The sequence below is a fragment of the Colobus angolensis genome, unplaced genomic scaffold (genome assembly GCF_000951035.1).
Source record: "Colobus angolensis palliatus isolate OR3802 unplaced genomic scaffold, Cang.pa_1.0 Scaffold286, whole genome shotgun sequence".
Taxonomy (NCBI): Eukaryota; Metazoa; Chordata; class Mammalia; order Primates; family Cercopithecidae; genus Colobus; species Colobus angolensis.
Window position 1 is genome coordinate 1,841,408 of NW_012116110.1, and position 21,650 is coordinate 1,863,057.

The 21,650-nt window shown below is 37.3% G+C and overlaps 1 protein-coding gene across 1 annotated transcript in view; it reads left to right on the plus strand.

The window, feature by feature from the left end:
* SMC5 (structural maintenance of chromosomes 5) overlaps positions 1 to 21,650 on the plus strand; it is a 116,081-nt gene that overhangs the window by 77,573 nt on the left and 16,858 nt on the right. Inside the window, exons 14-17 of the mRNA XM_011948899.1 lie at positions 1,821 to 1,994; positions 2,098 to 2,267; positions 7,267 to 7,390; positions 7,796 to 7,918. Coding sequence (XP_011804289.1) covers positions 1,821 to 1,994; positions 2,098 to 2,267; positions 7,267 to 7,390; positions 7,796 to 7,918 — 591 coding nt within the window. The remainder of the gene's footprint in view (positions 1 to 1,820; positions 1,995 to 2,097; positions 2,268 to 7,266; positions 7,391 to 7,795; positions 7,919 to 21,650) is intronic.

Consider the following 21,650-nt stretch of genomic DNA (forward strand, 5'->3'; position numbering starts at 1 on the left):
TCACTTTGGGGCAGAAAGGAGCAATTACTTTTTTTGGAAATTTATTTTCCTTTTTGAACATTGCTTCAAGTTGAGTTATTTTCGTGTACTTTTACTTTTAACATTTTAAGTCACCTAGGGAGCTTTGACACTGCTGTTTGTACTAGAGAAATAGCTTTGGAATTCATATTGTTTATATTAAAAGTGAAATTGTTTCTTCCCATTTCTTTTTCAGGTGTTTTCATTAATCTTAATCTCTTTGGTGTTACATACTGTATTTTTTAAATTCTCAAACACATCAAATACCTTATTGTCCCAATGCCTAACTCAGTTCTATGTTGTATATAATTTATGATGATATACTTTTCAGACATGTGTATGTACAAGAAAACCAAGTTAGAAAGTGTTTCAAGCACCTAGTAAAGATTATCTTAGCTATCTTTCAGAAGATGAAAACCTTTATTGAGGAAATTTACTACCTTTATATCCGCAGTCCTTCTGTTTGAGACAATAATGGCTAGATAATGGCAATAATGGCTGTATCTCTTCCTCAGGATAAAAATATATTCTTTATGTTTTCCTTTATTATTAACTCTTAACATTTTACATTCTCTAACAGTATACCCTATTTACGGAATTGTTCTCTCATTAATTTCGAAGATTCTCCCTTTGGTTAAATTGTCTGCTGACTTATTTAGCTTGAGGTGTCACTTTTATGGGAAGTGCCCTTCCTTCACTAACTCTGTCAGTTCAAATCCAGTTTAAAACTCATTTTTAGGAGACTTGGATAGGCTAAAGTCATCCAGTCTATCCCTTTATTTCAGATTAGTCGGAATTTAGGATTTGCGCTTGTTGACCTAGTGTGCTTAAATATGTCTTACCTCTTCACTTAGACTATAAACTGGAAGGAAACAAGCCACAGTAGTATTACAATAGTATCTAAAGGTTTTTAGGGATTGGAAACAACCTCTAAAAATGCTCTGCATTGCAGCAGCCTACTCTATAAATATACAGAAATAGATCAAATAATGGTATACTTATGGTATTTATAATATATTTTAGTTTATGAAATCCATGTATAAATTCTTGAGAGAAAAGTTCTAAAAAAACTTTAAAAATAAGAAAAGGCTTTGAAATCTATGAAAAATGTTTCATTTGATGATTATTCTCAAATACACAGGAACTAAACATAAGATTATATATCTTCGAACAGTATAACTGAGAGGAGGGGAGAGTAAATGACTTAACCAAGATAACATAGTTCAATGTACTGAGCACCCTTCTCTCCTGGTATCTCTTCTTTAGATGTAACAAAGCTCCAAAACTACTTGGGAGAGTCATATAGTAGCATAGAAGTATAGCTGACTTTGCTAGTTGTATGGGCCACCTTTTTTGAAATTTTGTTGGATAGGTTAAAAAAAAATTACTAGACTCAGTGGCTCACACCTGTAATCCCGGCACTTTGGAATACTGAGGCGGGAGAATCTCAGAGGCAGGAATTCAAGACTAGCCCCCATAGGAAGCATGGAAAAACTCCATTCCTAAAAAAATTGTTTTTAATTAACCGGGCATGGTGGCACATGCCTCTAGTCCCAGCTACTCAGGAGGCTGAGGTGGGAGGATCACTTGAGCCTGGGAGGTTGAGGCTGGAGTAAGCTGAGATCGTGCCACTGCATTCCAGCCTGGGTGACAGAATGAGACCCTGTCTCAAAAAAAAAAAGGGGGTATATCTACTGTATTTTGATCCTCCAAAATTCAGTTGGTCTGTATTTCTAATTATTTAGTACTTTAAAACATATAATTTATATTAGATGTGCACTAATTATTGTTTTACATTATAGGTAATACAAGAAACCCGATTAAAACAAATTTATACAGCAGAAGAAAAGTATGTGGTGAAAACTTCTTTTTATTCAAACAAAATTATTTCTAGTAACACATCTCTAAAAGTAGCCCAGTTTCTCACTGTCACTGTGGACCTAGAACAAAGAAGACACTTAGAAGAACAGCTAAAGGTTGGTTAATTTGATCCGAATATTAGAAAATATTAACTGGATTTCTAATACTTTCACTGGAACAGTTTTTTAAATATGTTAACAATTTTTAAATATTTTATAGGAAATTAGTAGAAAATTGCAAGCAGTGGATTCAAGGTTGATTGCCTTACGTGAAACAAGCAAACATCTGGAGCACAAAGACAATGAACTTAGACAAAAGAAGAAGGAGCTTCTTGAGAGAAAAACCAAGAAAAGACAACTGGAACAGAAAATCAGTTCCAAACTAGGAAGGTATCTTTTAGCCTGTTTAGGGGGGAGGCACAAATTACTGTATGGGAGAATATTAATTATACACTGTAATAACAACACCATTTCCACAAGCACGCTTTGTAGTAATTTCTCTTTAATCTTTAATCTTACTACATAAAACACAATTTTAGTCCATAGGGCAAAAGGAGATGAATGTTGAGTGTTACAAATTCTTCTGTTCTTTGAGCTGTTATTCCAATCTCTGAACTCCTTTATATGCTTAAAAATTAATGAGGACCTTGAAGAGGTTTTGTTTACCTGGATTGTATTTATTGATATTTACCATATTAGAAAATAAGACTGAGAATGTTTAAAATATTCATTAATTTATTTTTTTAGGTAGAGATGAGACAGTAATTTATTTTAAAAATAACAAGCCCATTGTATGTTAACATAAAAATGTATTTAAAATAACTGTTTTCTGGCCGGGCGCGGTGGCTCAAGCCTATAATCCCAGCACTTCAGGAGGCCGAGACAGGCGGATCACGAGGTCAGGAGATCGAGACCGTCTTGGCTAACACGGTGAAATCCCGTCTTTACTAAAAAAATACAAAAAACTAGCTGGGCGTGATGGCGGGTGCCTGTAGTCCCAGCTTCTTGGGAGACTGAGGCAGGAGAATGGCATAAACCCAGGAGGCGGAGCTTGCAGTGAGCTGAGATCAGGCCACTGCACTCCAGCCTGGGCAACAGAGCCAGACTCCGTCTCAAAAAAAAAATAAAAATAACTGTTTTCCAGACAGAATACATTTAGTGAGAAGAGTGGCATTGTTTAACATTTTTGCAGATTTCTTTAGTTGAAGTCAGTAGGTTTTTCCCTACTTAATTCTGTATTGAGTTTGTAGTGAAATGTTTGAGTTGAAGTATATGAAGGAAATCCAGCTTCCCATAAATATACAGTTGGAAAAGGGAGGAGTATTTTAGACTTCAGATAATTGTGGATATTCTTCTTTAATACTACATCAAAACTTGCCAAAGTGTAGTTTATTAAAGTTTAATTGCAGAGTAGAGTCTGAAACCATGTCAGTTATCTTGCGTACTCTGTTACATTAAAATCCATTGCACGTTAGATGGCGCTTTTACTCATGAATGATTTAGTTATAGCATGCATTGGTCATTTGGAAAATACTGGTTCATCAAGTCACATAGATATTTCAAATGAACTTTATCATTGGCAACAAATGTTGTCAGTTATTTTCCTTGAAATGACAAGCTCCCTTAATTCCTTTTTGGAAAAAGAAAAATGACCAAATAACCAAGTCCAAACAATTATAGTTTGTCATTTTTTAAGTAAAAATGGTATTCCATGAAAAAAGTGTCTAGTATAACTCCAAACTTAATCACACAAGTGCTTTTCCTTGAAACAACATTTATACTTTTGAATATTCTACAGATGTGTAATAAGTACAGTCTGCCCTCCATATTCGTGGGTTCCACATCCATGGATTCAACCAACCACAGATCAAAAATATTCAGAAGGCCAGGTGCAGTGTCTCATACTTATAATCCCAACACTTTGTGAGGCCAAGGCAGAAGGATCACTTGAGTCCAGGAGTTTGAGACCAGCCTGGGCAACATGGCAAGACCTCATCTATTCAGGCAGGGCAGGGAGGAGGGAAGAAAGAAAAATATTCAGGGTGACAAAATTGGATGGTTATGTCTGTATGGAACATGTACAGACTTTTTTTCTTGTCATTATTCCTTAAGCAATACAATGTAACAACTATTTATATAGCATTTATGTTGTATTAGGTATTATAAGTAATATAGAGATAATATAAAATATATGGGAGGGTGTGCATAGGCCATATGCAAATACTACATCATTTTACGTAAGGGACTTAAGCGTCTATGGATTTTGGAATCCTTATGGAGTCCTGAAACCAATCTCTGATGGATACTGGGGGACAACTATATTATGCACTTCCTATGTCATGACATTGAATATTAAAAATATATATACTTGAGATTTTGAGGTTTAATAAAATTTATGAATTTTACTGCTTCATCAAGGATATTAAGGGAATTTGGCATTTTTAAAAATTTCAAGTGCATGGCAGTGAAGAATCTAAAGACTAGTATACTTTGGTGCACTAGTTTTGGTAGACTACCTTGATTTATTCTAAAGCACTAGCATTTTTACTCTCCATTGCTTTTACACCATCAGTGCAAATGTCAGCATGGTGAGAAAGGCAAATGATGCCCTGTTATTACCATGAAAACAGTTTCTAACTCACAGACTCCTGAAATAGTTTCAGGAATCCCCAGGAGTCTGTGGACCACACTTTTGCAAACCACTGCCCTACATGATTATCCAAAACACTATGTTCATTGAGTTCTGAATGGTAGGAGAGGGGAGCGGAAGGTGTAGGCAGAAAAATTGTCAAATTGGCTATTTTCTCTCTAGTTCTGAAAGAGAGTAATAGGGAAAGAGAAGGTTATATTGATTTTTACAGAATAGATTTGGCACCTGAGGGTTTATCTCACTCATTTAGTTGCAGTCTTCCTTGTGACAATTATGTCTGCTTGACCTTAATGGGTCACAGAATTCTGTGCAAAATGTGAATATAATATTGTCGAATGTCTCTTTTTTTTTTTTTTTTTGAGACAGGGTCTTGCTCTGCTACCCAGGCTGGAATGCAGTGGCATGGTCACAGCTCACTGCAGCTTTGAGGGCTCAAGCAATCCTCACGCCTCAGCCTCCTGAGTAGCTGGGACCACAGGTGTGCACCACTATGCCCAGCTTTTTTGTAGAGATGGGATCTTGCTATGTTGCTGGGGCTGGTCTCGAACACCAGACCTCAATCAATCCTCCCACCTCGGCCTCCCAAAGTGCTAGGTTTACAGGCATGAGCCACCACACCCAGCCAAAAGTCTTTTCTAAATGGAAAACTACTGGCTTGTTGTGAAAGCCCAGTCACCCATTCTCAGAACGATTGTAACTTTTAGATCTTTTGTAGAAACCAGAATATATAAGGTAGGATAAAAGCTATTAGGGTATCAAGTCTGGGGAAAAGGCACATGGTTTCTAGTTTCAAGGTTTTTTCCATATCCTACCGTAACACAGCCCACAGCTTTTTGTTGTTGTTCTGACTTCTTGTCTATAGACTAAAGGTAGATATTAGTGACATAATATTTAATAATAAGTAACAGCTCATCTTGAATAAGGTTTGTTTACCTTGACTTAATATAGTTTGTATTCCTAAACACATTTAAAAATTGAATCATATTTGAAATGTATTAGGAAGATTTGTTCTTTGTTGTTTATGTTTTTTTAAAGCAAACAATTGCCCATTAACTTCTATTTTTAAAATTGGTAATGTGCCTTAGTTGTTTAAAGCAAGATATATCTATTTAGTCTAGCTTCCCAGAATTTGTTTCAACTTTAAACCTTTTTTTAAAAAACTTTTAATGCTTTCCTTCATTCCTATTCAATCTTCTGCAAAACGCTCAACTTCTACTGTGCAACTGCAGTATTGAACCCATTGTCTAAAACTAAACTTTCTCCTCATAAAGTAATGTTGATTTTTCACAGTGAGATGACTTTTCATACCTGTTACTAGCCTACTATCTCCTACTTATATTCACTTTAGACTACTGCATTGGTGACCTAGTTAGTGGACTCTGCCTGACTGGTCACTTCTGTATTTAATTCATCCAAAAGACTGTTGTAAAATGTATTTTCTTTGCATGTTCCTACCCCATTCAAGAATATTCATTATGAGGCCGGGTGCTGTGGCTCACGCCTGTAATCCCAGCACTTTGGGAGGCCCAGGCGGGTGGATCACTTAAGGTCAGGAGTTTTAGACCAGCCTGGCCAGCATGGTGAAACCCTGTCTCTACTAAAAATACAAAAATTATCTGGGCATGGTGGTGGGCGCCTGTAATCCCAGTTACTTGGAAGGCTGAGGCAGGAGAATTACTTGAGCTGGGAAGTGGAAGTTGCAGTGAGCTGAGATTGTGCCACTGCACTCCAGCCTAGGCAACAGAGTAAGACTCCTATCTCAAAAAAAAAAAAAAAAAATTCATTATGGCTTTCTACAGTTACTACATAAAATTTAATTAAACACTACTCTCCTTTAGGCAAGCTTTTATGATTATTCAAAATCTTGTTTTGCTCTACCCATTCCAAGTTATCTCCCTCCCCTCCCCAACATACCCTTCCTTGTACCATTCTGGCCACTCTCTACAGCACCCACTGAACTTATTTATTATTGCTTCCATCCTTTGTTCTTTTCCCTTGGAGGCAACATGATGTAGTGGAAAGAACATGAACTTTGGTACCAAACACATCTTAACACTTAGTATCTGTGATTTTAGGCAATTTACTTCACTTACCTGAGCCTTAGTTTCTTCATCTTAAAATTGAGAACATACTATTAACTTTTAGGATTATTGTGTTGTGTTTTATTTTTTGTTTCTGTTTTTTAGCTATTAACTCTCCCCACTTAAGCTCCTTAAGGAAGCGACAGTTTTGTAAACAATAGCAACAGAAACAACCTATATTGATTGATCAGTTATGGGCCAGGCACTATATTTAGTGTGTTACATGTGTTACCCCCCACCCATACATAAGGAAACAATGTATTACCTTTTTTAAGCTTCACCACAGCCCTATGGAGGAAGTACTATTATTATCTATAATTTATAGATGAGGAAACTGAGGCTCAGAAGAGTAACTTGTCCAGAGTTAAACTGCTCGTTAGAGAATGGCAAAGAGGAAACAAAGCCATCTTTCTGACTCCAGATCCTAAACAATTAACACAGGCACTACCTGGACTATGCTGGGGCACATAATATATCTCAACAGGTATTTTTTAATCCTGACTGATCACACAAAATGATTGTTTAATCTAGGAACTAGCAGTTCATATATCTGAAAAGTATTGCTAAATATATCCCAGAAAACTGCAGGAGACCAAAGAATTTGGGCTCAGTGCTTGTGTTTAACCCTGATTTCTTCATCATTATATGTGTCATACAGTTTAAAACTGATGGAACAGGATACTTGCAACCTTGAAGAGGAAGAGCGAAAAGCAAGTACTAAAATCAAAGAAATAAATGTTCAAAAAGCAAAACTTGTTACTGAATTAACAAACCTAATAAAGGTAAGGTATTGTTTTAATTTTAGTCATTTTTTTACAGAAAATAGCGGGTAGATAAGATAGTAAAACCTTTAGAGGGAGGGAAGGTTTTGATTAAGGTTTTTGACATTTTAGTTATATAAGCAAGAGATCAGTTTCAGCTTGCTTAGTTGCTTGACATTTTCTTTAGAGGTAATAAATAGGATAAAAACACTCATTAAGCTAAATGTGTTTATACCAGATGACTCCCTTAAAAACAAAGGAAAATACTTTCTAAAAAATTGTTATAAGAACTGAACTGTTTGAGTGAGATGTCAGGCATAATAGGAAAATTATTTTTTCATGGTTTATAATTTTGTTTTACAAAACTTTTTTATTTCTAAAACATAGGTAACATAAAAATTAACTCTTAGGGGTTTTTGTTCCTAGATTTGTACTTCTTTGCATATACAAAAAGTAGATTTAATTCTCCAAAATACTACAGTGATCTCTGAGAAAAACAAATTAGAATCAGATTATATGGCCGCGTCTTCACAACTCCGTCTTACAGAGGTAAAATGTTTGCCTTTACTTTTTATTTGGAGGTTCTAACCTCAGACTAGTTTGAAAATATGTATCATGTGTCATCACTAGCAATATATAGTTCGTTGTTTTATTCTATTTAACTTACAAATTTAATGCATCATGTTGATGAGGAAGCAATACTTAAAATACTTAAGACAGGTTGAGTAACTTCAGCAATTTAATCTTTTGTTAATATCTGACTGTGAAATGATAAACACAGAAATACTGGGTGGAGGGGAGAACATGTGATATACCACATTAACTTAAAACCTAAAGGAGAGCTGGCAATAAGATGGTAATGACAGTGGCATAGTTTTTGAATCTCCAAAATCCCTTCCCAAAAATAGAAGAGCAGCTAGAATAATATAACAGCAAACCTATAGACAACACGTGTAACAAAACTAAGTTTAAAGGTATCCATATGGGTGTACTGCAGTACTATTCTGACGCTAACCATCCTGAGTCACTATCAAACTGTATACCATAAGGGCACAGTTCCCAAAAAGACCACCCTTACTTCAGACACCATCTTCAAGTTTAGGGGTCCCCAGGTCACTTGTATTTCTGACCAACTAGCTACAAATTCAAGAGTTCCTATGACCCCCACTCAGATTCAATAATTTGATGAAACAACTCAGAATTCGAGAAAACACTTCTTAATGATTATAATTTTATTATAAAAGATACAATCAAGACTAGCAAAATTAAGAGACACAGGGCAACCAACATCTTGGAGGGTCCTAAACTCGAAAGTTTCTTTACTCTTTTCTTGTGCAATTAGGGTGCATCACCCTCCTCACACATCTCCTGGTTCATCAGCCAGGAGGCTCTACCAAGCTTCAGTACTTGGTTTTCTTATTGGGGTTTCATTATGTAGACATGGTTGATTGAATCATTGGCCATGTGGTTGAGCTTGATCATCAGCCCCCTTCCCTGGAGTTTGGGAAGTTGGGCTGAAATCATGTGGCTCAAAGACATGTATATTGCTCAAATCATGCAGTTGATCTTTGTGGCATTTTCTACCCTTATCCTGAGTCTTATTCTTAGCATTAACTCAGGAGTGATCCAAGGGGCTCATGAGTATTACAGACTTTCCTATTGCTCAATTCCAAGAACTTTAGAGGAACCAGCAACAAAGCCCAGTCACATTCTTTATTATACAACACCTGTGAACTCCAGAATACAAGTGGATAAAATAAATCAGCAGCAGCATCAAGATATCAAGCATGGTATCAGCAAGGGAGGGCTCAGAGAATCTAAATATCAGATTGCCAGCATCCCGATCATATCTAAAGGTCCCATTAGTTGTAGAACGCTTAGAGACCAATTTGAGAGCAGCTAAAACTGGGAGGCAACTTTATAGACTTCAGGAAGTCTGGATAGTGCTGGGGTGATCTAGCCTTGTGAACTCTCAAACTAACTGAAACTCCTTTGCAGAACAAAACTTACTGAAGAGAACTAGAGCTACATGATAAAGGAGATCATAAAATATATATTCTATGGTTATAAGTCTGACAGTGTAACTAAAGCACGTTTCTCTGAAAATGTAAGAAGGGAAATAATGCAAGTAAAATAGAATATATTTACTGATTGTCCTATAGATATTTTCAGGAAATAAAAAGTAATTACTTCAAATTAGATGTTTTGGGAGAGGAAAATAAGGGAGAATTTCAAAATTATTTATAGTGGGGAGCCAATAGATAGTATCCCCCAAAATTATTAAGGACGTAAGGATATTATGTAAGATATTTGCAGAATAATAACCTTTGGAATAAAAATAAAAGCCTTCCTAAATACCAAAAAAATATACAAAGACAAGAGACTGGCAGGGCAAAAAGATCACATAACTAAAGACTAGATATTTTATTTACAGATGTAAGAGACATAAAAACAAATACAACATAAAACAGTGGCAGAGCTAAGGCCAAACATCAGTCATATTATTAAATACAAATGGATATAATTCACCTATGAAAATATTTTTTGGAAATAAATTCCAACACTGGGCAGAATGTGAGAGTTACATCTAAAAGAGTTTGAGAAAGCTTTAAAATAAAAGGATGAATGGGTGCAAGGGATCTTTTCGGGTGATGGAAATGTGAAATTGGACTGTGGTGATGTTTACCTAGCTCTGTAAATTTACTAACAGTCACTGAATTGTACACTTCAAATGAGTGAATTTTATGGTATGTAAATTTTACCTCATGAAAACTTAAATAAATGGAGGAGCAAAGGTATACCAGGCAAATGGAAATACAAATTTTAAAAAGCTTAAATATCTCAATATGCTGCTATGGAGTGATATATATATTCTTAGGTCTAAAAAAGAAAGGAGAGAAAACTTTATAGTATGTTACTATCAAAGAAAGGATCAGGGAAAGTGATTACTATGCCTTTATGTTGGCTTTTTTAAAAGTTACAGTGATAAACCACAATCTTTTTTTTTTTTTTTTTTAACTGGGGGTGGGAAATGACAAGGTTAAAAGCTACACTCATCTAAGTAGATCTTGTATTTTTTCCATTTTGGAACCATCTGCCAACAAAACTAAATGAAATTTTCCAAAAAGACAAGCTTAGTAAAAGCACAGTGAAACAAATGCATCTAACTTTGTTTTGTTAGCAACATAGCCTAACAGAGAAAAGTTATTCCAAATGACTATAAAACACTGTAATGATTCTAAGGGCAAAAAAAAATTGCAAAAAAAAATCATGTACTCTTTTCAGTAATCATAATGTTAATATTTGTAATATTCTGAAAATATTATAGAGTTTTTAAAACAAATAAGTAGTTACATTAATGTAGTTAATGTTTTTAGCATAAGAGAAAAGGGATTCAGATATAGAAGTAGTAATAAAACCTTAAAGCTTTTAATTTGAATGTAAATATCAGAATGAACTCAATGTATTTTCTCAAAAAAACAAACATTTTCTAGCTTTGTCTACTAAAAAGACCTAGATTATGACCTCTCAATACTATTTTTCACTAAAGTGGCCCATTGGAAAAATGGCTGATTTCAGGTCCAGGAGAAGAAATGTTTATATAAGATTAGCCATGATCATCTTGTCATAACAAAAATCAAAGAAATTATCAGAGATGACTTGGTTATCAACAGGACCCAGGAGTCTACATGAAGAATCTTTTACCTGCCATGCATGAAGAGATAATAGATGGAAACTTATAAAAAATGTCTAAATGTACAAGTTTATATAATGATGCTAAAATAAAATAATATTGGTCACTTGGGAGGATACTTGGGAACTGACTCGTGAATTTGAAAAATGGTTAGAGAATTTTGCATTTATCCTGAAAATAAATAAATGATGAGAAATTTCTCTTTAAAGAAGTAATTTATAAACAAGAAAGGAATTAGGCTGTTACTACTTTGCAGCTGCTAATGAATCAGATTACATTAGTTTTCAGCATCACAAAAAGATAACCACATATTTATGTGTATCCTCATGAAAGGACACACCACCAATATGGAATAGGGTATCTCTTCTCACACTGCTAAAAAGAACTACCTGAGACTGGGTAGTTTATGAAGAGGTTTAGTTGACTCATTTCCACAGGCTGTATAGGAAGCGTGGCTGGGAGGCCTCAGGACACTTAACAATCAGGTATAAGGTGAAGGGGAAGCAAGCACGTCTTACCATGGCAGAGGATGAGGGGTAAATGTTACACACTTTTAAACAACTGGATCTTGTGAGAGCTCACTCACTATCACAAGAACTACAGGGGGAATCTGCCCCCATTATCCAGTCACCTCCCACCAAGATCCTCCCTCAACATTGGGAATTACAATTCAACATCTGATTTGGACAGGAACACAGAGCCAACCATATCATTCTGCCCCTTGCCCTTCCCAAATCTCGTGTCCTTTTCACATTTCAGAACACAATCATGCCCTCCCAGCAGTCCCCCAAAGTCTTAACTCGTTCTAGCATTAACTCAAAAGTCTAAGTACAAGTTTTATCAGAGACAAAGCAAGCCCCTTCCATCTATGAACCTGTAAAATCAAAAACAAGCTAGTTGCTTATAAGATATAATGGGGGCACAGGCATTAGGTAAATACCCACTTTCAAAAAGGGAGAAATCAGCCAAAACGAAGGAGCTACGGGCCCCACACATGTCTGAAACCCTGCAGGGCAAACATTTAAGTCTTAATGCCCCAAAAAAATCTCCTTTGACTCCATGTCTCACATCAAGGCCACACTGATGCAAGGAATGGGCTCCCAAGTCTTTGGGCAGCTCCACCCCTGTGGCTTTGCAGGGTACAGCTCCCATGCTGCTTTCATGGGCTGACATTGAATGCATGCAACTTTTCCAGGCATGCAGTGCAAGCTGTCAGTGGATCTACTATTCTGGGGTCTGGAGGACAGTGGCCCTCATCTCACAGCTCCACTAGGCAGTGTCCCAGTGGGGACTCTGTGTGGGGGCTCCAACCCCTCATTTCTTTTGCACACTGCCCTAGTAGAGGTTCTCCATGAGGGCTTTGCCCCTGCAGCAGACTTCTGCCTGGACATCCAGGCATTTCCATACATCCTTTGAAACCTAAGTAGTGTCTCCTTCAAACCTCAACTCTTGCCTTCTGCACACCCACAGGACCAACACCTCGTGGAAACTGCCAAGGCTTGGGGCTTGCACCCCCTGAAGTAATGGCCCGAGCTGTATCTTGGCCCCTTTTAGCCACACCTGGAGTGGATGGGATGTAGGGCACCACGCCACAGGGCTGTACAGAACAACAGGGCCCTGGACCTGGCCCAGGAAACAAGTTTTCCCTCCTAGACCGCCAGGCCTGTGATAGGAGGGGCTGCTTCTGACATGCCCTGGAGGCATTTTCTTCATTGTCTTGGCTGTTAACATTTGGCTCTAATTTACTTCTGCAAGTTTCTGCAGCCTTTAATTCCTTCCCCAGGAAATGGGTTTTTCTTTTCTACTGCATGGTCGGGCTGCAAGTTTTCCAAACTTTCATGCTCTGCTTTCCTTTTAAAGTTCTAGTTTCAGGTCGTTTTTGTTTATGCAAATGAGCATAGGCTGTTAGAAGCAGCCAGGCCACATCTTGAGTGCTTTGCTGCTTAGAAATTTGTTCCACCAGATGCCCTAAATCATCTCTCAAGTTCAGAGTTCCACAGATCTCTTGAGCAGGGGCACAGTGCTGCCAGTCTCTTTGCAAAAACATACCAAGAGTGCCCTTTACTCCAGTTTCCAGTAAGTTCCTCATCTCCATCTGAGACCACCTCAACATGGACTTCACTGTCCCTATCCTTGTCAGCATTTTGGTCACAACCACTCAACAAGTTTCGAAGTTCCAAACTTTCCCTCATCTTCCTATCTTCCGAGCCTTCCAAACTGTTCCAGCCTCTGCTTATTACCCAGTTCCAAAGTTGTTTCCACATTTTCAGATATCTTTATAGCAGTGCCCCACTTCTCTTGTATCAATTTTCTGTATTAGTACATTGTCACACTTCTATAAGGAACTACCTGAGACTGGGTAATTTATAAAGAAAAGGTTTATTTGAATCACAGTTTTTCAGGCTGTACAAGATGCATGGCTGGGAGGCGTCAGGAAACTTAAAATCATAGGGAAGGTGAAGAGGAATGAAGCGTGTCTTACCATGACGGCGAGAGAGAGAGAGAGAGTGAATGGGGAAAGTGCTGCACACTTTTAAACAACCAGATCTTGTGAGAACTCAGTATCATGAGATCAGCAAGGAGGAAATCCACCCTCATGAGCCAATCACCTCCCACTAGATTCCTCCCCCAACATTGGGGATTGTGGTTCGACATGAGATTTGGATTGGGACACAGAGCCAAACAGTCTTATGAAAAAAATCAAATTGCAGTGTAAGTCACTAAAACAGAGTTTCTCATCTGAGCATTATTGACATTTTAGAGTGGTTAAATTTTTTTGTGTTTTTTAGAATGTTTAGCAGCATCCCTAGCCTCTGCCTGTTAGATGTCAGTAGTACACACACACACACACACACCTCACCCCAGTTGTTACAATCAAAAATGTCTCCAGACATTTGCCCCCTGGGGAGCAAAAGTACCTCTGGTTCAGAACCGCTGGTCTAAAACTACCAGGTTACAATAAATACAGGAGAGCAAGAAATATATTAGATGACACTGAGGAATACAGTCAGCAAAACCTAGAATATAAGGAACTCTGTAGGGCAAATAATTTACTTTAGCACTCTTCAATAGAAATACAGTGTAAGCTCTACATGTAACTTTTTTTTTTTTTTTTTTTGAGGCAGAATCTTCACTCCGTCGCCCAGGCTGGAGTGCAGTCTCGGCTCACTGCAACCTCCGCCTTCTGGGTTCAGGCGATTTTCCTGCCTCAGCCTCCCAAGGAGCTGGGACTACAGGCGTTACCACCATGCCCTGCCAATTTTTTTGTATTTTTGGTAGAGATGGTGTTTCACTATGTTGGCCAGGCTGGTTTCAAACTCCTGACCTCAGGTTATCCACCCACCTCAGCCTCCCAAAGCCTGGGTTTCTGGCATGAGCCACCACACCCAGCCTACATGTAACTTTGTAGTAGCCAGATTTTACAAAGCAAAAAGAAATGTGTTAAATGAATTACAATAATATATTTTACCCAGTATATCCAAAATATTGTCATTTCAACTTATAAGCAATATTGAAAATTTACTAATAAGCTATTTTGTATCTCATATTGTCTTCAAAATACTTTATACTTAAAACACATCTCAAGTCAGTAAATTTTCATCAGAAATACTTGATCTATATTTTGATTTTCTAAAACTGATAGTTGAAAAAGTTAGGTTCACATACCCAAGCTGTTCCATTTTCCAATAGCTAGGAACAAGTATCAGTTTTTAATTTTAAATTTAAATTCAAATTTAAAATTCAGTTTCTCAGTCGATTTAGCCACATTTTAGTGCTTTATAGCCACACGTGACTAGTTTCTATTTTATTGGGCAGGACAGTTTCTGAAATATATTTCAAGGAAAAATGGAAGGGGAAACCTAAAAGTTTAAAAGGACTTAAGAAATGTATTAACCAAATATAATGTGTACACCTTATTTTCATTCTGATTTAAACAAATCAACTACCTTTTAAAGGTAGAAAAAAATAGGGAGATTTGAATACTGACTCAGTACTTGATAATAGAATTTATTGATAATATTTTTAGGTTTGATAATAGTGTTATGGTTATGGGTTTTTTTTTTTTTAAGTCTGTCTTTTAAAGATATATTGCCACAATATTTATGAAGGAAATGATAGGCTGTCTGGGATTGCTTCAAAATATTCCAGAGAGAGGGCCATTTAGGATGGGAGTATACATGAAACAATATTGGTTATGAGTTGATAATTGTTGAAGCTGGATAATAGGTATGTGAAGGTTTATACCATTCTCTCTACTTTTGTGTATGTTTGAAATTTTTCATTACAAAAAGTAAAGCTTCCATTCTTGGCAGTGATGAAGTAACAGGAACCATATTTCCTGTCTCACTTGAACCCACTAAAAGATGTGGCAAACTATGTCAAATAGAGGTTTTTAGACATTGGACAACAGGCAGCACAGGACAGTGATCCTTGAGAGAAGGGGTAAAAAGCACAGTGAGCCCTATGATTGCCTCATCTTACTGCTTGGAAAGAGTTTCCACACCACAATGCAAGGAGCGTGACAGAATAGCACTACAGATCCTATAGACATTAAAGGATATTAAGAGAATATGATTAAAAACCTTATGCCAATAAATTTGACAACTTTGATGAAATGGACACATTTCTTAAAAGACACAGAACTACCAAAGGTCACTCGAGAAGATAATAGGTAACTAGACTAGCTTTATATTTATTTTAAAAATTGAGTTTCTTATTAAAAAGTTTACCACAAGGCCAGGCACGGTGGCTCAAGCCTGTAATCCCAGCACTTTGGGAGGCCAAGACGGGCGGATCACGAGGTCAGGAGATCGAGACCATCCTGGCTAACACGGTGAAACCCCATCTCTACTAAAAAATACAAAAAAACTAGCCGGGCAAATTGGCTGGTGCCTGTAGTCCCAGCTACTCGGGAGGCTGAGGCAGGAGAATGGCGTAAACCCGGGAGGCGGAGCTTGCAGTGAGCCGAGATCCAGCCACCGCACTCCAGCCTGGGTGACAGAGCGAGACTCTGTCTCAAAAAAAAAAAAAAAAAGTTTACCACAAAGAGAACTTCAGTCCCAAAATCTTCACTGGTGAATTCTACCAAGCATTTGTAAAAGAATTAATCCCGGCTGGGTGTAATGGCTGACACTGTAATCCCAGCACTTTGGGAGGCCGAGGCAGGTGGAACCTTTGAGTCAAGAGTTCAAGACCAGTCTGGGCAATGTGGCAAAACCCTCGTCTCTACAAAAAAATACAAAAATTATCCAGGCATGGTGGAATGTACCTGTAATCTCAGCTAGCTACTCAGGAGGCTGAGGTGGGAGGCTCACTTTAGCCTGGGAGGTCAAGGCTGCACTAAGGTATGATTGGACTGCTGTACTTCAACCTGTGCGACAGAATAAGACCCTGTCTCAAAAAAAAAATACCAGTTCTACTTAAGATTTTCCAGAAGGTGAAGAGGAGGGAATACTTCTTGAAGCATTATATGAGGCCAGCATTACCTGATACTAAAGACAGGAGAACTAAAGACTAATACCTATCATGAACATAGACCTGAAAATTCTTAATAAAATGTTGGCAGGTCAAATCCAACAATATATAAAAAGTAATACATCGTAACCAATTAAGTTTTATCTCAGAGATAGAAGGTTGGTTTAATATTTGGATATTCATCAGTATAATTCACCATATTAACAGACTAAAACTGAAAAACTAGATCATTTCAATATATACAGAAAAAATGTCAAAATTCAGCATCCCTTCCTTATAAAAACTTTTTATAGCTAGCAATCGAAGGAGACTTCATCATTCTGATAAAGGATATCTGAAAACCAATAGCTCATATCAATCTTAGTGGAAAACTGTAAACTGTCCCCTTATGATTGGGGACGAGGAAAATGCCCACCCTCACCACTTCTAGTCCACATTGTACTGGAAGTTCTAGTCAGTGCAGTAAGGCTAGAAAAATTAAATGTATTAAATGTTAAAAAAAAACCCTCCAAACATGATCATCTCTGTGGAAAATCTTAAGGAATCTACAAAAATGCTACTAGAACCATCAATGAACATTAGGAAGATTGTAGGAGATAAATTCAATATATAGAAGTTCATTGCGGCCCCACCTACAATGAACAATTGGCAATTGCAATTTTAAACAGTACTATTTACAATAGCATCAAAAATGAAATACCTGACTGGGCATGGTGGCTCAAACCTATAATTCTAGCACTTTGAGAGGCCGAGGCTGGAGGATGACTTGAGCTTGGAAGGTCAAGGCTGCCACAAGCTGTGATTTTACCACTGCACTTCAGCCTGGACAAGGGAGTGAAACCCTGTCATTAAAAAGAAAGACTTTGGGAGGCCGAGATAGCCAGATAATCAGAGGTCAGGAGTTCGAGACCAGCCTGGCCAACATGGCGAAACCCCATCTTTACTAAAAATACAAAAATTAGCTGGGCATGGTGGCACACGCCTGTAATCCCAGCTACTCGGGAGGCTGATTCAGGAGGATCACTTGAACCCAGAAGGCAGAGGTTGCAGGGAGCCAAGATCATGTCACTACACTCTAGCCTGTGTGACAGAGTAAGACTCTGTCCCAAAAAAAAGAAAGGAAAAAAATACTAGGTATATATTTACAAGACTTGTATCCTGAAAACTGCGAAACTTTGATGAGAGAAAACTTTTCTGAGAGAAACTAAATACATTGTGAATCAAAAATTCAGGATTTCTTAAAATGTCATTTCTCTTCCAAATCTATAAATTCAATAAAATTCCCAGCCAGATTATAGAAATTGACTTATTCTAAAATACAGTGGACTTAGAAGAGCAAAAACAACTTTGAAAAGTAAGTTGCAGGACTCCCACTAATTTTAAAATTTATTATGATGTTACAACAGTCAAGACATTGTATTAAAGTAGATATATATGGATCAATGGAACAGAATAGAGAATCTAGAAATACATCCACATAAAATTTAATAAAATTCCCAGCCAGATTATAGAAATTGACTTATTCTAAAATGCAATGGACTTAGAAGAGCAAAAACAACTTTGAAAAATAAGTTGCAGGACTCCCACTAATTTTAAAATTTATTATGATGTTACAACAATCAAGACATTGTATCTGTATTAAAGTAGATATAGATCAGTGAAACAGAATAGAGAATCTAGAAATACATCCATATATTTATGGTCAGTTTTTTTTTTTTTTTTTTTTGACAAAGATGCCCAGGGATTTCAATGGGGAAAGAGTAATCTTTGTAACAAGTAGTGCTGGAACAATTGCATAGTCATATGTAAAAAATGAACCATACCTTTACCTTGTATCATATACAATGAGTCACAGACTTAAATGTAAGAGCTAAAATTATAAAACTTCTTGAAGAAAATGTAAGAGAAAATCGTAGTGACCTTGGTTTTGGCAAGGATTTCTCCGATAAAATAGAAAAAGCACAAATTATAAGAGAAAAAGAATCATTGCATTCATCAAAATGAACAACTTTTGCTTTTCCGTAGATGCTGTTACAAAAAGGCAAGCTACAAACTGGGAGAATATATTTGCAATACACCTCACAGAGGACTTGTATGTAGACCAAAAGGACTATGCCTGTGGGCCAAACCTAGCCCAAGGTCTTGTTTTTGTCAAGTCCCTGTGAGCTAAGAATAGTTTTCATATGTTTGAGAGAGAGAGCGCGCGCGTGTGTGTGTGTGTGTGTGTGTGTGTGTGTGTGTAATGTGACAGAGACTTTATATGGCCCTCATGTGGCTCTCAAAGCCTAATTTCCTTATTGGCATTTAAAGTTTGCTGACCCCTGATGGATGCTATAAAAATAATTTCAACTATCAATACAAAGAAGACCAACCCAGTCAAAAAATGGGCAAAGAACTTCACCATACTAAAGGAAGTATATGAATAGTAAATAAGCACGTGAAAAAATTCCCAACCTGACTTTACTGGTCTTAGGTAGAAAAGAAAAAGTATATATATATTTATAAAAGAAAAGATGCCCAACCTTATTAGTCAGTAGGGAAGTTTATATTAAAGGCATGAGTTACACCATAAACTCACTAGACTCGCTAAAATTTTAAAAGACTGATCATACTAAATTGCTGAGAATTTGGAGCAGCTGTAACTGTCATATACTGCTGGTGGGAATTTAAAATGTATATAATCACTGTGGAAAATCATTTGGGAGTTTAAGCGCTAAATATATACCTGACATATGAAATGAAAGGGTGTGTCTATGAAAGACTGGTACACTAATATGTAACAGCTGTCTTTGTAATAGCTAAAAACTGGAAATAAGACCAGGTGCAGTGGCTCATACCTATAATCCCAGCACTTTAGGAGGCCAAGGCAGGAGAATCATGCCCAGGAGTTTGAGACCATCCTGGGCAACATAGCAAGACTGTTTCTACAAAAAATTAAAAATTTGCCTGGCATGATGGTGAATGCCTGTAGTCCCAGCTACTCGGGAGGCTGAGGTTGGAGAATCACTTGAGCCTGGGAGGTTGAGGCTGCAGTGAACTGTGATCATGTCACTGCACTCTAGCCTAGGCAGTAGAACAAGACCCTGTCTCAAAACAAAGAAACAACAACAACAACAAAAATGGAGGTTAATGCCCAGCAACACCTGAATGATTAAACAAATTATGGCATATGGAATATTACTCTGCCACAAAAGGAAATGAATTACTGATACACACATGAATGAATCTCAGTGAAGCTGAGTGGAAGAAACCAGACCAAAAGAGAGCATGCACTATATAATTTCAAAGCTTTTGAGGGTAATAGATATGTTTATTATCTTGATGGTAATAGCTTTACAGATGTGTATGTTTGTCAGAATTCATCAAGTTGTCTCCTTTAAATATTGCAGTTTATGATTCCTTGGTTACACCCCAAAAGTTAGGGAGGAAAACTGAAATGAGTTACAAAAAAAATTAAGTTAGAGTTTTATCATTTATTTCACTTGTCTTTTTATTAGTATTTTTATTATATCATTTTAAACATATACAAGATTATGAAGAGTAACATAACATCCATGTGTCCACTACCCCTCTTTAACAAATGTTAACCCTTGCCATATTTGTTGTAGATGTTTAAACCTATTCACATATTCAGAGTCTCTTTTTACCCTTCCCCATGTATTCTACTTCCCCAGAGTCTGGCACTCTTCGGCAGGGTTATGTACGTGATTCACTGTACACTTAATTTAAATGTAATAAATGTATTTGTTACATAAATGTGAATTATATAGGGGTGGCTTTTTGTGGAAAGCATCCATAAAGGGTAGATTTTAGGAAGTGTAGACATAGGACTGCACAGGTGAATGGAAAGATTAAATCAGAGTAAAGTAGCAGCTTTATTATTCTGAAGCCAACCTCTTCAGACTCTTTGACTTAAGAAAAACAATTTTGCTAGCAGATAAGCAACTAGGAGTATGCAGGCACAAACACACATAACCAAACAAAGCTGAAGATTAGGTTTGATATGCTAGGACTGGGCAAAAGCCACAGATGTGAAAAACAGGAAAGTCCTCTCCCCCACTCCCCACCTTCACCAAGAACAAAGGAAGGAAAGCATGGCAGAATGAATAGCAGTAGTATTCTAAATAGGTAGTCGGTGTCCAGCAAAAAGCAATCAAAGGTAAGTCCTAAATGGGAGTGGGGAGTGAAGAAAATGAACTAGCTACCAGAGGAGAGCCTCATCAGGGCTTATTTCCTGGGCATGTGGGGAATGTCATCTGCTACTTATTCATCTGTTCTATTGGTAAGTAATTGTAGAGTCCATGCTGAAGTTACTTCATTGATTGAGCTTATGAATGTGGTTGTTCCATATAGGAAATGTTGTTATAAAAGAGGTTTCATGAAGAAGTTGACCCATCAGGCAGATACTATTAATATGTATAGCTTTAAATCCAATAACACAGTTGTATTAGTCCGTTTTCATGCTGCTGGTAAAGACATACCCGAGACTGGGCAGTTTACAAAAGAAAGAGGTTTAATGGACTTACAGCTCCATATGGCTGGGGAGGCCTCACAATCATGGTGGAAGACAAGGAGGAGCAAGTCACATCTTACATGGATGGTGGCAGGCAAAGACAGAGCTTGTACAGGGAAGCTCCCCCTTATAGAACCATCAGATCTCATGAGACTTAACTATCATGAGAACAGCATGGGAAGGACCTGCCCCCATGATTCCGTTGCCTCCCACCAGGTCCCTCCCACAATACGTGAGAATTCAAGATGAAATTTGGGTGGGGACACAGCCAAACCGTATCAACAATACAATATTTGATTCTGGTGCCTGAAGTTATACTTTTACCTCAGTATTAACGAGAAGAAAATGATTTGTTTGCGTCATGTTTACAGAAGTATGAAATCAATGGCTTTGGAGTAAGTACGCTCCTAAACTTTAACCCACTCTTGACACAGTGAGAGATACTCTTCCAATAGCCCTTATAGAGGGGCTGAGATTAGTACAGATTGGCATGGTGTTCTCTTCTGATCCATTTTGTTAGTAAATAGGATAAATGCTGTGTTTGGGGGTTTTTTTGTTTTTTTTTTTCTGGAGACAATCTCACTCTGTTGCCCAGGCTG